The following is a 14,785-nucleotide window of genomic DNA, read 5'->3' on the forward strand; positions in this document are numbered from 1 at the left end:
ACCGTGAACGTTATGAAAATAGTTGTCACGTGGGCTTTCTCAGCCGACCATTGAGACTTGACACCTATGTAAAACACCTGAAACAATCCAAGTGATCAGTTGAGAAACGACATATATCTTTTAAAATATTTGATTGTTACAGAGACACGTGACATCGAATAAGTTTCTTTGTACATCTGCAGACGAGTGGGATATTGTTCCTTTGTGTGGATATTCACGGATACATTCCTCGAACAAGGACACTGCCTAAAATTTATACACATAAATTTGGTAGGTTGTAATTATGATATTTGCATTTTGTTTTCCTTCATTTGAACCGATTCGTTCTTGTTTCTCTACGTCTTGGTTGGGAAATTCTTCAATGCGCGATAGACGTTGTTTTCACAGGTCTTTTCCTTTGTAAGCGTGTATATATTACCGTCAATTTGTAAAATGTGATTCTCTCAGGCAATTTATAAAATGTGTAAATATTTCAGTCATTTTGACTAAAAAATCTGTCCAGATTGATTAAGACGATCAAAAGGGCCTACAAACATCACAACAGATTATTATGTAGGATTAGAAGCCAAACAACATAGAAATGTACTTTTCTCAACTTAACATTTTCGGTCTCTTGGTGATGACATTAAACATCAAAATGTTTGGAATTCGTTATCATAATAATACAGATGGAAATGTTTTTCAGTCACTTTGTAAAATAACTGAATATTTAGACGTTTAATAAATTTGTTACACATTTCACAGTAACAAAAAATACACACTATAAAAAAAGCAATGCTCAGGTAAAATATGTACTTTGTGTTGCAAGTCAAAATAGTGTAAACGAAAATCGCAAAATTACCAAGCAAGTGACTTATCAAAACTTCGTCACCATTACCGATGCTACCCACAAAGATACCTACATTTCCTTATTATCTCGAAAACTGTATTTCATTTTGTTCATCAATGTGACCATACGCCCTTATTACTACCCATAAAAGCGACTAATGCGCTTACGAATGGCGCAGCAGAGGTCGCGAACTAGTCTAGATTTCTGCTATACATCCGGGTACTCACTGGGAAAAAACAATAACAAAGGCAACAACCAGTCCCGGGGAATTGCGTTAGATCAGTGCCCCTTTAATCAGCCCGCGTAATCACCAAAAGCCAATTAGCGCAAGCGACCCAACAAACTGGGCTTCTGCCATGTGAAATCTCCAAAATTTTACAGAAAATGTAATCACGAAAATTATTTTAAGGAGACTGAAATAACATAGAAGTAAATGGGAGAACGGCAATAGTTGACACGATTTTGGCGTGTACATGTCTGGGATGGACTAATTCTGTAGCGTGGATCTGTTAAAAATCTAAAAGAAAATCGGCAGCACTGGCAGAACATGGGCAACTCCTCCCAGAGACCAGAGACCATATAATATTGTTTACGTGGTTACCAGAATGTTCAGTCGTGAATGTCTGCGCATCTATTGCGCATCTGCAGCGGTACAGGGAGGTTAACAGCAGGGGGTCGGGGTGTATCAGTTACATGCCAGACCGTAGCGCTGATGGTTTATGATAAACTGTTGGTGAGGGCCGTCCCTCTATTATATGGTCTCTGCTACTCCAAATATCTGTCCAGTCCAGTCAGTGTTTGTCTGTGGACATTACATGACTTACACATTGCACATTTAATTTGTATCTTTCTTGGAGGAAAAGCAGGAAATATTTCAATTGAAATAAATATATATAATACTATGCTATTGGGAATCGTATTGTTTACCGACCATATGCAGTCAAACAGAAACAAGTTGGGGATATTTTGTCATAGGCAACAATTTCTATTATCACCGTCGGCATGAAGTTTTCATGCTAAACTAGTTGCACTGTTGGTACGCGACGCACGTTATCGCGATTTAGCATACATTATGTCATTCAATCGAATCAGTTTTGGGCGCCTTTGTTCAACGAAGATAAGCCAACGCGCGGAAACTGGTGACAGTGGCTAATTTGCTGTTGAAGACACATTACTAGATAATCTCTAGAGTCTATATAACTATATATAATGGTTATATCCTAAAATGATACTTTTAAATAAATACATTGTAACGAATATATAATGTGGGCTAATACATTAACAATGAAGGTAGTTGACAGGATAAACTGCTGATGGAAGGCTTGTGCACAACGTTTGCAGTAAACAGGACGACTTGTACATGGAGCAAATATTTTATCAACGCTTCACTTGTGTCATGGTACAGAGGGCAGCAAACAGTTACTTCCCTTTGTTGTGATTATTAATTCTATTGTTTTGTGTGCAATTAATATGTTTTGCAATCTTGACAAATATCAATCATTATTTTAATGGATGCATCAAAGAACAGTTTTTGTTGTTTTATACTTGATAAATAAATGAATATTTTTGCCGAGAATGAGAATGCTGACTATTGTTATTACATGGTGCACCCTTTACAGTGAGTGAGTGAGTATGGTTTTACGCCGCTTTTAGAACTATTCCATCAATATCACGGCGGGGGACACCAGAAATGGGCTTCACACATTGTACCCATGTCGGGAATCGAACACGGGTCTTCGGCGTTACGAGCGAACGCTTTAACCACTAGGCTACCCAACCGCCCCTCACATCATTTACAGAATAAATACATATAAGTAATACTTTCTTTGTGTAGATTATTCTATAACTGAATCTATATTTAAAATCTAACAGCTTTGTACATTTCCGAGAGCAAGGGAAAACATCTACAATCATATTTGATGTCTACATAAACGGACTTAGACAAATACAACGATGATTACTATAGTAATGTCCAAAAGAAACTTTACGCTCGAAAATGTTATATATATTTTTAATAAAATAAAACTGTTTCATCATATGTTACTTAAACGTATCTCTACTGCCAAACCAAAGGTATTCGGTGGATAAAAGCGATTTTTATGCACGTGCAAACTGTCTGTATAAAACGGCTTACGCGAGTCGTTACGATCACAGTAACAAAAAGCACACAAAATTATGCCCCGTTTATCAAGCAGAGAGAGAGAGAGAGAGAGAGAGAGAGAGAGAGAGAGAGAGACAATGGGCAGGCCACGAAGCGGTCGACCACCCGTGACTACGCAAGCTGACGGCACATCCGGGCAACGCCTTTAAGAAACCGGTTCACCACAGCCCACAGCGACGTCAACGGCAGCGACGGCACTGGGACACCGGGTCAGTTGACAGACTCTGTACCGACGATTAAGGACAAAAGGTATTCGAGCTCGTCGACCGTACCTCGGCGTAATGCATCAACATCGACATAACCGGTTGATATGGGCCCGCCGAGTTCGACGTTGGCAAGTGTGTGACTTGAGTCGAGTGATGTTTTCTGATGAAAGCAGATTTTGTCTGTACAGAAAATTCAGAAATGACAATAGGGCTCGTAACTACTGACGACAGGGTGAGGGTTTAGCGCCAAATTTTGTCCAACACTTTCGAGCATATGGAGGCGGTAGCGTTAGGACCCGGGCTGGCATCTGCGGTGATCTGACAACGAGGCTGGTTGTTATTCGGGGAAACCTCACTGCTCAGCGGGATGAAGTTCTGCAACCAGTAGTGCAGCCATTCATTCAACAACAACCACGTGGTGTTCTTTTTCAGCATGACAATGCTACGCCACATGCTGCAAGGCTAACAACCAACGTTGTGAATAACGTCAGCATTCATGTCCTACCCTGGCCCGCATGTTCCCCAGACATGAATCCGATTGAACACATATGGCACCATCTTGACCGTGAGAACACGAATCGTGGCAGCAACCACAATTCAGGAGTTGGAACAATGTCTCATTGCCGACTGGCAAAGAAACCCGCCTAACTTCATCCGACGTCTAACGTCATCATTGCGTCGACGTGTTATGGCGCGTATGAATGCACAAGGTGGACACACACGTTATTAATTAGACATTAGACACGCTTTTACTACTTTTTAAAAACTTTTTCTCACAATTGTCGTAATGGAAATTTTGTTATTTTTGACCCCACGTGTCTTGTGTCGCAGTCAGACCGGAAATATATCATTGAATGAAATGAAATTTTCTGTACCTGATGGTCAGTGATTTCTCAAGGGAACTGTATACATATTGATTTTCTCCATGTGTTTGTGGTTATTTAGTAACTCTTCAAACACGGTGTAAGGTTTCTCTTGGACATTAGGTATTCTTTTGTGATATAACTTCAGCTGTATTAGAAACTGCAGGGCAAAGACAGTATACACCAGTGTTTGGTGGTGGCTATTAACGAAACAAACTAATGGTTATGCGATGGTGATGTACTAGTATATAATATAGGTATCATAGTTGTGTTTGGTAATGTTTCGGCGAATGTTGTTAGCCTAGTAACGTTTTGATAACGTTTGCAATTATTTGGTCAAATCCAATTTTCAAAGGTATACTTTCTTTTGCCCGACAGTGTACGTGTCATTTTGCAGATAGATATACAATTTGTCTCGTGTGTGGTGACATCATTAGATTAAACACAGCCTATGCATGGAAGCTATATGATCACCGGCGTAGTCAGGAATTATCACAAGGACAATTTACTAATTCAGGAATTGTCTATTGTTTGTAGACCCTAACTTGTATCAAAGGAAGCTTGGACGATGTTTGGCTATACTGTGAAAGAGTACGAAGACTGGTTAGGATATCATAAACACTCAATACCTAATTGTTAGGAACATAGTTTTAGATAGATTAATAAATTTCATTTTGGTTTAATGTTGTTGGGAATCCGGTTCAGAATAGATTTCCGTGCCCGGCAACAGCTATACGAGGAAACGTTAGTGGATCGGGTGGTCAGGCTTGGTTTGTTTGTTGTATAACGCCGCACTCAACAATATTCCATCTATATGACGGCGGTCTGTAAACAATAGATTCTCGCTCAGATAAACCCAACGACTGATATTATGGGCAACCTCCCACGCCAGCAACCTATTCACGGAGCCTGTCTAACCGATCCACTGTAGTCTAGTATTTCGGCAAGCACTATAGTGGCGGGGATACATTCTTAACATGATTGCTACGGGGTTCACACAAAGAGACACAATGCTGCTGTTGTTGTTTAACGCCGCACTCAGCAATATTCCAGCTATATGACGGCAGTCTGTAAGTAATCGAGCCTGGACCAGACAATCCAGTGATTGACATCATGAGCATCGATCCACGCAATTGGGATACAATGACATGCATCAACAATCAGCGAGCCTGACCACCCGACCCCGTTAGTCGCTTCTTACGACAAGCATAGTCGGCTTTTTATGGCAAGAATGGGTTGCTGAAGACCTATTCTACCCCGGATCTTCACGGGTCACATATTGCCGATTTTCACCAGTAGTTGATCACAATCAAAACACAAAATTGATATACTGTTGATTTTAACACGATATCTGAATATATTGATCACAGTCAGCAAAGGCAAGGCAATGCGACTCTTAACCCGAATATCGCACCAGAGGTCTTTCGCCCACAAAGGGTAACAAGGAGCATCACATTCATCTCATTGTCGACATGTCTCAGCGTTAAGTCGATAATATTTCAAACCATCTGATTTATTTCTGGATATTATTTCAGCCAATAACAGGATTGCTGGGATATTTAGAACAAAACTTGTCATATTCTTTTCTGGCCCACGGATTCGTCTCCTTGAAAGCTGTGCTGACGGCCGAATACCGCACCAGGGCTGACTTCAGCTTGGCTGCTGCTGGACCCTTGAACTGAACAAAGGATAGCTGCTCCCCTGCTGGACCCTTAGCAAACACGTAGTTAAAGCCCTTCAGAGGTCCATCAGTGAACGCTGCACTGTACTGTGGTAAGGGTACGCTAGCACCTAATCTCGGCACATCAACTGCTCTATTGACCTTAAACTCAGGGAACTTATTCCTGGTAGCTTTCAGTTCTGTGTCATGTAGAAAGTTGTTAAGGTCGACGTTGTCGTCAATTAAGAAGGCGACGTGCATGTTGTTGATGTAGGCAGGGCTACTCCAATTGTATCTGGGGTTGAACTTGGGATCTGACAGAGATTTTCCCGCTGTATACAACAGAGTCTCCACTACATAATTATCAAACAGGTTAAATCTGTGATCCAGTCTGTCAGATCCTGCCAGAGAAACATTTGCAACCCCTATATCCCTGGGCTCAGTTCCCCACGATAACGCATCAAGAATCTCTTTCTGGAACAACATGTTTTCAACGTCATCTCCTCGGACGTTCACTGCCTGCAGTGGTTTATGAACCAGCTCTGAACCGAGGACCTGTGTGTAGAAGTTGACGGACTTTGAGAGGTCATCTGTTCTTGTCCCAAACTGGAACATCCCGTAAAGTTGACCACTGACTCCTGCAGCTTTCTTCCATCTGTTGTCAGGATGCTTGTCCAAGAAGGCTGTGGCCACGCCCCGTCGTCGGCAGTAATCGCTGCCGAGGTGGTAGCGGGATTGATTCTGAATTTGGTACAGTTCCAGTTGTTCTCCCCTCGGGCCTTTAAAGTAGGCGAATGATAAACCAGCAAAGTCTCCATTGGAAAATGTAATACCAAGCTGGTTTTCAGGAACGGCCAGTCGCTCAGCCTCGTTGTGAACTGTTACTGGTCTGTTGACCTTGACCTGATGGAACCCAAGGCCATGTGACTTTCTTTCTAGCTCCGCAATGTAGTGGTTGAAATCGACATCATCCTTGACCCAGAAACATATATGTGGGGCTGCGATGTAGCAGGGGCTGGTGCGACGGTCACGGATGTCGAAGACGATGTCAGATGAGGATGATCTCAGCACATACTCTACAAGTTGGATGATGCCGTTGTCAAAGATGATGAAGTTGCCGCGCACCTGCAGACACAAACGCATTCTATCCAGAAATATTTGAATAAGAGTTGTAATGATGGACGTGTTTAGTGTTAAAGGGGGACCAGTACATGCGCCAAATGGCAGACCTATTTATTCAAGTCATTCAGGTGAAAGCACAAGGAAACGTTTTTATAATAATAAGAAATCATTGTACGTCCATTGTACGATTCCGACTGTCGAAAGCATGTGTCTATGAATCACTATCACATAGCAAAAAGGGTGAGCGAAAAGTTAAGCTTATCCTGTCCCACTGGGGCACCTGTCACAAACAATTGCAAAAGCAAAAACAAAACAAAACACGAGAACATATGGTACAAGTCAAAACAGGGAATTGCATTGGACATCAGTTTTGTCACAGATGCGTCAAATTTAGAAATGTCCTCCACATGTCTACAATTAAAAGAAACTTTTGAAAACTTTGAATGTTGTAACCCTGATTAAACACCTTTGAACAAGAGTTACATTGCGCTTTTTCAATTCTCCGTAGTGTTTTTCTCCCACAGTTTGCTGGGGATGCTTTCCCTTGGTGTCAAACCGACCTGATATCCATCACATACTGAGCTCATGAATACCGCTATCCCCAATGTACTGAGCTCATGAATACCGTTATCCCTTCTATACTGACCATCCCATGAATACTGTTGTCTCCTATATAACAGCCTAATGGGTACCGTTATCCTTACATACTGACCTCGTGAGTACCGTTATCTCCTATATCTGGTATTCCCAGCTGGGCAGGGTTAACCCCTTGTGTTCTGGCGTCCAGGATCTCCTTCTGGAACATCCGGTAGTAGTGAGAATCTCCACTGAAGGTGAAGGACAGCTCTGGCACCAGCATCCCACCAAGAACCTGAGTGTAGAACTGCGTGGACGCTGTCAGGTTGTCCGTCGTCACGGAGATGAAGGCGATACCATGGAGGGAGTTTAGGTTGCTGGACAGAGCGGGTTGCATGAGAGCAACGACCAGCAGCAATGTTGGTGTTGACAGTAGCATTGTTCTGGTTAATGTGAAGGAGATGGCCGACATATACGGATATATATTGGTCTGGTGACAAAATATGGACAATTCTGTCGAGTCATGAAACACTGTGAGAAGGTGTCATATTTAAGGAGATAAGACAGTAAAACAAAATGTAACACAGGGTTTCGCTTGCAATGCTGTTTCATAATGATAAGAACTCTCTGCTGAAAGCAGAGGCCATCGTACGATTCCGACTGTCAAAAGTATGTGTTTATGAATCACTATCACAAAGCGTTGACATCAGGTGTTCGCGAAAAGGTGAGGTTATCCTGCCCACCAATGGCAATCGTCACAAACAGATGCAAAAGCAAGTCAGTTTATCACCTGAAAAAAACCCACGGTAACATATGGACAAATTATAACTCATATGACTCAAAAAAGGGAATTGCATCGGACATAATTTTTGTCACAGATATGTCAAATTTAGAAATGTCCTCCACATGTCTACAATTAAAAGAAACATGTAACAGGTTTTCGCTTCCAATTCTATTTATTCTCATTGTCAAGGATATTAATTATTAAATTGAAATGTATGTAAAAATGTACACGTGTGGATTGCCATGTTGGAAAGTGACCGTTAACCCAGATGTTTAATGGGCAAAACTAAACTGTGAAACCAATTATCACACAAGGTCAATGAATAATTAACTCATTATATTGTAACACACACGATTAGGTTGACGATCACTTAAGGCAATATAACATAAAATGCCCTATTACATAAGTCAGTGCACTCACAAATGCCCAGTACGTATAAGTCGAATGTCTTCAAGGCACTACGTGCTGCCCTCTTGAATCCAGGAAACAGTGCTGGAAGCAGGCAAAAAGTCGATGTTTCCCGATAAAATCCCGAAGCCGCAGGTTGTTCACATTATGACCCATGCTGACGCATGTTTCAACACGACGGCATACAGCACGTGGCATCAGCACTCTTACCGCACCTTAGTGTACATGTCCTCCATGGTCCTCAAGCTCGCCAGATCTGAACCCGGGAGAGCTGAATCGCTGCTTCAACTGCGCCATCTTGAATCACAGACACTGCTACATCATGCACGTGCACTACAGCCCGGCTTGGCCGACATTCCCAACTGTGATCCGTACTCTCATGTCGTCCATGGGTATGAGGTGCCAGGTAGGACCTGACGCTACTGCTGGGAACACAAGATAAAGAGTTCTACTGACCTTGTAATTTCTTTGTATTGGACGTGTGTCTACTGTTGCCCCGCTTGCCATATGTTATCATATCACTCATCAAGTGTTCAGATGTGCAGCAAATATGTATTCTCAAACCGACAAATTGATTAATTTGACATTTTAGACTGTAAATGAGTTAGTAAGTGTTTTACACAGCATCCTACAGTATTCAAGTTAGCATGGCAGAGTAGTTTCAATTAAATATAAAAATCATTATTAACCATGTGAGACATAACTGAACTGTGGAAGATACCATTTCTTTACAATGGCAACATTCTAACTTTGTTGTGTACTCATCATTGAAATCGGAAAGAATAGCTACACTTGAAAAGCTGAAATATCGCATGATACGGGGTAGGCTTTTGTCATACTCTCCGAATATTAATGCCACCATGTCAAGTACAATAAATATGTGATGGATTAAAAATTCAAAATTGTGTCTGTGGAGTATAATTTAAACATATACTAGAAATACCATTTTAAATCCTTTAACTAGATTTTTTGTAACTTTATGTAGTTGAATATGACATATACTTATAAATGTTTTTGTTCATTTGAGTTGGTTTGCTCAGTGCTCAGTTCCTAGTTGTTAAAAGAGAGCAAAAGAAATGTGAGGTTTTATAGTCGAATCCAGTTGAATTGCAGTACATGTTCGGAAAATAATATGCTTCTTCCCTATAGTATGGAAACAGCAAGGATTACATCAATACAACATCGGCTGTAGTGATGGACACAAGGGACATCTGCTGTAGTGATGAACACAAGGGGCATCTGCTGAAGTGATGGACACAAGAGACATCTGCTGTAGTGATGAACACAAGGGACATCTGCTGAAGTGATGGACACAAGAGCCACCTACTGAAGTGATGGACACAAGCCGCATCTGCTGTAGTGATGAACACAAGGGACATCTGCTGAAGTGATGGACACAAGAGCCACCTACTGAAGTGATGGACACAAGCCGCATCTGCTGTAGTGATGAACACAAGGGACATCTGCTGAAGTGATGGACACAAGAGCCACCTACTGTAGTGATGGACACAAAGCGGCATCTACTGTGGTGATGAACACAAGGGACATCTGCTGTGACAATGTGACAATGTTCATACAATGTTTTGGCCCTCAATCTATGAAGGTTCATACTCCAATGAACTCGAACAAAGTGAAAGTCAATTCTTATTATTTGTTACCTCACTATTATTTACCTCGTACTTCTAAATACAATTTTATTTAGTCTACGTGTGACTTCATGTTTACACTGACAGCCATACAACATCCATTTGTATCGCGGAACGATATGCTTATGAACGTCAATTTCGCGGTTATGTGACCGTCCTCTCGTCAAATAGAAAAGCCGTATATCGTGTAAAGTTCACATTAGAAAATTATATCCATATGAATGGACTGCAATATGAATGATTGAATGAATGAACGAAATGACGAATAAATGTTAAGTTGTTTTAGGCTCTATTGATATGTGGACTCGAGTGTGGTGTGGCAATATTCAAGCTATCCCACAGCGGCCTGTAAATATTTGTATCTTGACCAGACAAACCCAGTGAACAAATGGGTCTTTGTTCCAAAACAACAATTGACTTGTGTTATATGGAAGTATAATTTATTGTTAACAATAATTGTAACTGTATCACATTGTTTCTGTTGAGATTCAGTAGAAGTTCGTTGCATTGTATTTCGACAATGATTAGTTGTCAGGAATGTATTACTATTTAATACAGTGGTGAGGAAGTTATTATATTTAGATGCTCGTGCGATGTGTAAACACCCGGAACAGCGTGGGAAGATGTGGAGAATATTCTGGAAGGTGTTTGGGCTATTTAAGGGGCCGAAGGCGTGACATTTCATCTGACATTACATCAAGACCAGCTTTTGTGTGAAGTTCACTTGTCACCCCGAATTCATAGCCAAGGCCTATCCCGGAAACTTGACAACTGTTACGGCGAGGTGATTATTAGGGCTCCCTGCCATCCTGGCAAGAGCCCTATTGTAATTGTTAGATTTATTATTATTTATTATTATTATTATTATTATTATTATTCCGCCGATTTTTGTTCCAATCCTAACTCCAAAACTACTGATCAGAATCTCTTGAAAATTTCCACAAAGATAGCTTAGCTCCTGAAGTTATATCCACAAAAATCTCAAGACTCTAGACTCAAAGACTAAGGGCAGATAACTCTAAACAACTTTAAAAATCGCAATTTCAACAGCTAAAATCTCCGCCAAGAAAGCTCCAAAGACTTCCAAAATTCCTGAACAGATCCGGAATCAGATGCCAAACAAAATCTCTACACATCCAATGTAGCGAAATTGCTTCGTTTGGCCTCCATATTGGATTAAGTGTTTTGGCACTGTTTTTTACCAGATATCTCAGTACTTGACTCCCAAAATCTCCTCAGCTCAAACTACCAGCTCAAAAGCTTCCAAACTCTCCACACTTTGGCTCCAAGTACCATACTAACAACTTCAAAGAAAATATACGTATGTCATATGTTGGCCTGATAGCCCTTGTCCTGGCGATTCCAGAACACCAAACCGTTTGTCTGTAGCTCCATGGACAACGGAGCTACAGCCTTCTGAAAATTGGACTCTTTGGCCCAGGTCCATAAACTTGCCAAATAGCACAACTCTAAATACCCGTAGCTGAACTCTAAATACCCGTAACTCCGAAAGTACTCGTCCGATTTCGACCAGATTTTGTATATGTATATTGAGTGGGGATGTCTGTTATCACGACCAATTGTAGCGACAAAGGAAATAAGACGACGGGACGAGAAATGATGCATAATTTATGTATAACAACATCTTTCAGCATCTTGCTCCTAACCAGATCATTCTATAACTGGCAGACTAGGCAATCTTTAGTATTTACATGTGCAATTCGATATTAAAATGCAGTCACAAATCACAAATCCTACATACATCAAACTCTTATTTCACATGTTCTGGAAATGTCATTTAGTGGGGATGACATGGGTGCTTTACGAACTCTTCAAACAATTTTTTAAAGTAAAAGACACTGAAAGAAGCAGCCATAGAATGACAAATAAGTCCCGTTCACTGCACTTCAATCGACAGCAATACTCGTGCATACGATTCCGTTCTCTTGGCGCTATACGCTACACTATTGTCGGTATAGGTTTATTTATATAACAAACTACAGTTTGCAGTACGTGAGCTTTGTGTATAGTTTTCGGCTGTGGACTACAGAAATCAGTTACCAGGGTCAATGAGGTACAGTGTTTATACAGCTGATGGATAACGCAAGCAGAAACGGACTATAGAAATAGATTTACGTTTGCGCTCGTTTGTTCAACGGTTCTGCATAGAAAACAGTGTAGCTTGGAGTAAATAACGACATTGTGTTTTGTTATGTGAAAGCTCATATCTGCATCAATTGGCGCGAATTCACAATACACATTGTCAACAGACTTAAGCAAAGAACTGCGCATACATGTGTATTGGCCTCACAGCGTGCCAGCGTACCTCAGTCCCATGCGGCTGGGTCGGTCGGTCGGTCGGTCGGTCGGTTGCATATTGGAACGTGATCCACGTGCACGGGAATGGTATGGTGAGACAGCTATAGCGGGGTCGTCCGAGAGCCGCGTGTGGGGTGCTTCAGTCAAAACATGACCTACATCCCGCCCGAAGTGTTGCCTCCTTCATAAATGCTGTTCAGACTGTGGGATTTACGGTAGGTTTGTGATTGAAAGTTTGATATCGCTGAACTCTCCGATTAATGTACTATCTTTTAAACGTACTTGTCATAATTTTCTTACTACAACAGACAGGTTCACTTCATGTTTCGACGATAGCGATTTCTATAGTCTGTTTCATTATGGATTTTCTTCACGCTGTTTTCAGTAGTCTCTGCTAGCAGAAAGCACGCATTTTGTACGTTTGTGATTTAATATCGCTGAACTCTCCGTTTAATTTACTGGTACTTGTCATAATTGTATTACCGCAACTTCCAAGTACAGTAACCGACGGGTTATATGTTAACTTCATGTTTCGATAGCAGCGATTTCTATAGTCTGTTTCATTATGGATTTTCTTCACGCTGTTTTCAGTAGTCTCTGCCAGCAGAAAGCACGCATTTTGTACGTTTGTGATTGAAAGTTTAATATCGCTGAACTCTCCGTTTAATTTACTGGTACTTGTCTTAATTGTATTACCACAATTTCAAATAATAACAGACCATTTATATGTTCACTTCGTTTCAATAGTAGCGACTTCTAGTCTGTTTCTGTATAGATTCTCTTCACGCTGTTTGTAATACATTCTGCCAGTGGAAAGTGCACAGTTTCCCGTACTTGTACACTAGATCCATTCAGTTGCTCCCTGTCTAAAAGGATCGTTGTACAACATGTTTGGTATTCTTCTTATAAAATGCCTTATTTTCCTTGGAACGGATTTCCGCACTATCAAATTAGCTTTTAATAATACGAACCTGTACATTTTTGATAATTCCATTTTTTCCTGAAAGATCCCAGATATAATGCCAACTTTAAGGAGTATTATTTACCCAAATCATTATGGTTTAGAAACCAGTCCCTTTCTCATCTCCATTGTGTTGACAGCTAATCTTCTTTTAAACTTTGATCACAAACGCTTGGAAGACTTGTTGTTTTCTTAGCTGATTGGTTGAATTGCTTCAACAAGGAGATGACAAGAGGTGACCGACATGTGTTGTTACTGTTAGATAATGGTCTAAGCCATCTCATCCCTGAGCACGGGTCAAATTACAAGATCCATTTCCTGAATATTACAATAACAAGTCACCAACACCTCTGCATGCTTGTATCTTCCATCCTGAACAGACCCAGGGACAAAATGGGAATCCGAATGCTTTTATATAACAACAAGAGAAAATGCCTTAATGGTAATAAATTAGTTTAATTAAGAACTCAGTTTCAATGATTTTTAGTACTCTGTATAACCAAAGTACAATTTTGCAAAAGTACTTCTATGAATAGAACAGGATCCGCTTCTACAATTCCTAACCAGCGGGAGCCCGACATCGCTGCTTGCAGCTATATTTATTCTTGTCATTGTCATTTCCACTGCTCTCACATTTTATACTGCCATTGAATATTGTACACCATTCTATTGTGTACTGCCTTTGTAATTGCTGTGCAGTTACTGGTATTGATTTGTAAACCCAGTTAATTTTGTAATACAATTGTTGATTGTATACTTTTTTTTTTTTTTGGTTTCACACTAAATTCTTTCACGTACAGGTTTCTGGGTTAACATATTGTTTCAGTTTGGGAAACCACACGTAACACTTGCCTTGGCATGTGTTTATGACAGGTGCCAAAGTGGGACAAGATACGTTCACCCAGTCGAGAACACTTGGTATCATCAATATTTGATAGTGATTCATAAACACAAGCTCATGATACAGTCGGAATCGTACAATCGACTCTGCTTTTGGCAGAGATGTCTTATGAATTTGGATACACAATGCACAAAGTCAGGAAGCATGCCCATCAGTACAAGCAATAGACCTACTCTTACTGGGTCAGAAAAGTTAAGTAGAATACAATTTACCCCAAGATGAGAGGGTTATGCAAACACATCCGGGGTGGTACACAACCAAGTGAGTAAAACTCTTAACAGGCAACGAATTCATCTTGTACAAGACATGACCCTGTTAAAAACCAAAATACTTCATTTCATCTGTTTGA

The 14,785-nt window shown here is 40.7% G+C and overlaps 1 protein-coding gene across 1 annotated transcript; it reads right to left on the reverse strand.

The window, feature by feature from the left end:
• Nucleotides 1–5,553: 5,553 nt before the first annotated feature.
• On the reverse strand, nt 5,554–9,336 carry LOC124147172. The gene is made up of 3 exons (XM_048381520.1): nt 8,622–9,336; nt 7,554–8,207; nt 5,554–6,844 (listed from the first exon to the last, which is right to left on the reverse strand). The coding sequence occupies exons 2-3, from the start codon at nt 7,887–7,889 to the stop codon at nt 5,591–5,593; spliced, it is 1,590 nt and encodes a 529-aa protein (XP_048237477.1). The 5' UTR covers nt 7,890–8,207; nt 8,622–9,336; the 3' UTR covers nt 5,554–5,590.
• Between the last annotated feature and the right edge of the window lie 5,449 nt (nt 9,337–14,785).

The sequence above is a fragment of the Haliotis rufescens genome, unplaced genomic scaffold (genome assembly GCF_023055435.1).
Source record: "Haliotis rufescens isolate VD_foot unplaced genomic scaffold, xgHalRufe1.0.p SCAF_39, whole genome shotgun sequence".
Classification (NCBI taxonomy): domain Eukaryota; kingdom Metazoa; phylum Mollusca; class Gastropoda; order Lepetellida; family Haliotidae; genus Haliotis; species Haliotis rufescens.

Excerpts from the sequence above, each read along its gene's own strand:
- LOC124147172 (XM_048381520.1), bottom strand. The coding sequence starts at position 7,889 with ATGTCGGCCATCTCCTTCACATTAACCAGAACAATGCTACTGTCAACA. Across the intron at positions 6,845-7,553 it reads GAGATAACGGTACTCACGAG|GTGCGCGGCAACTTCATCAT; the intron begins GTCAGTATGTAA and ends TTGTGTCTGCAG.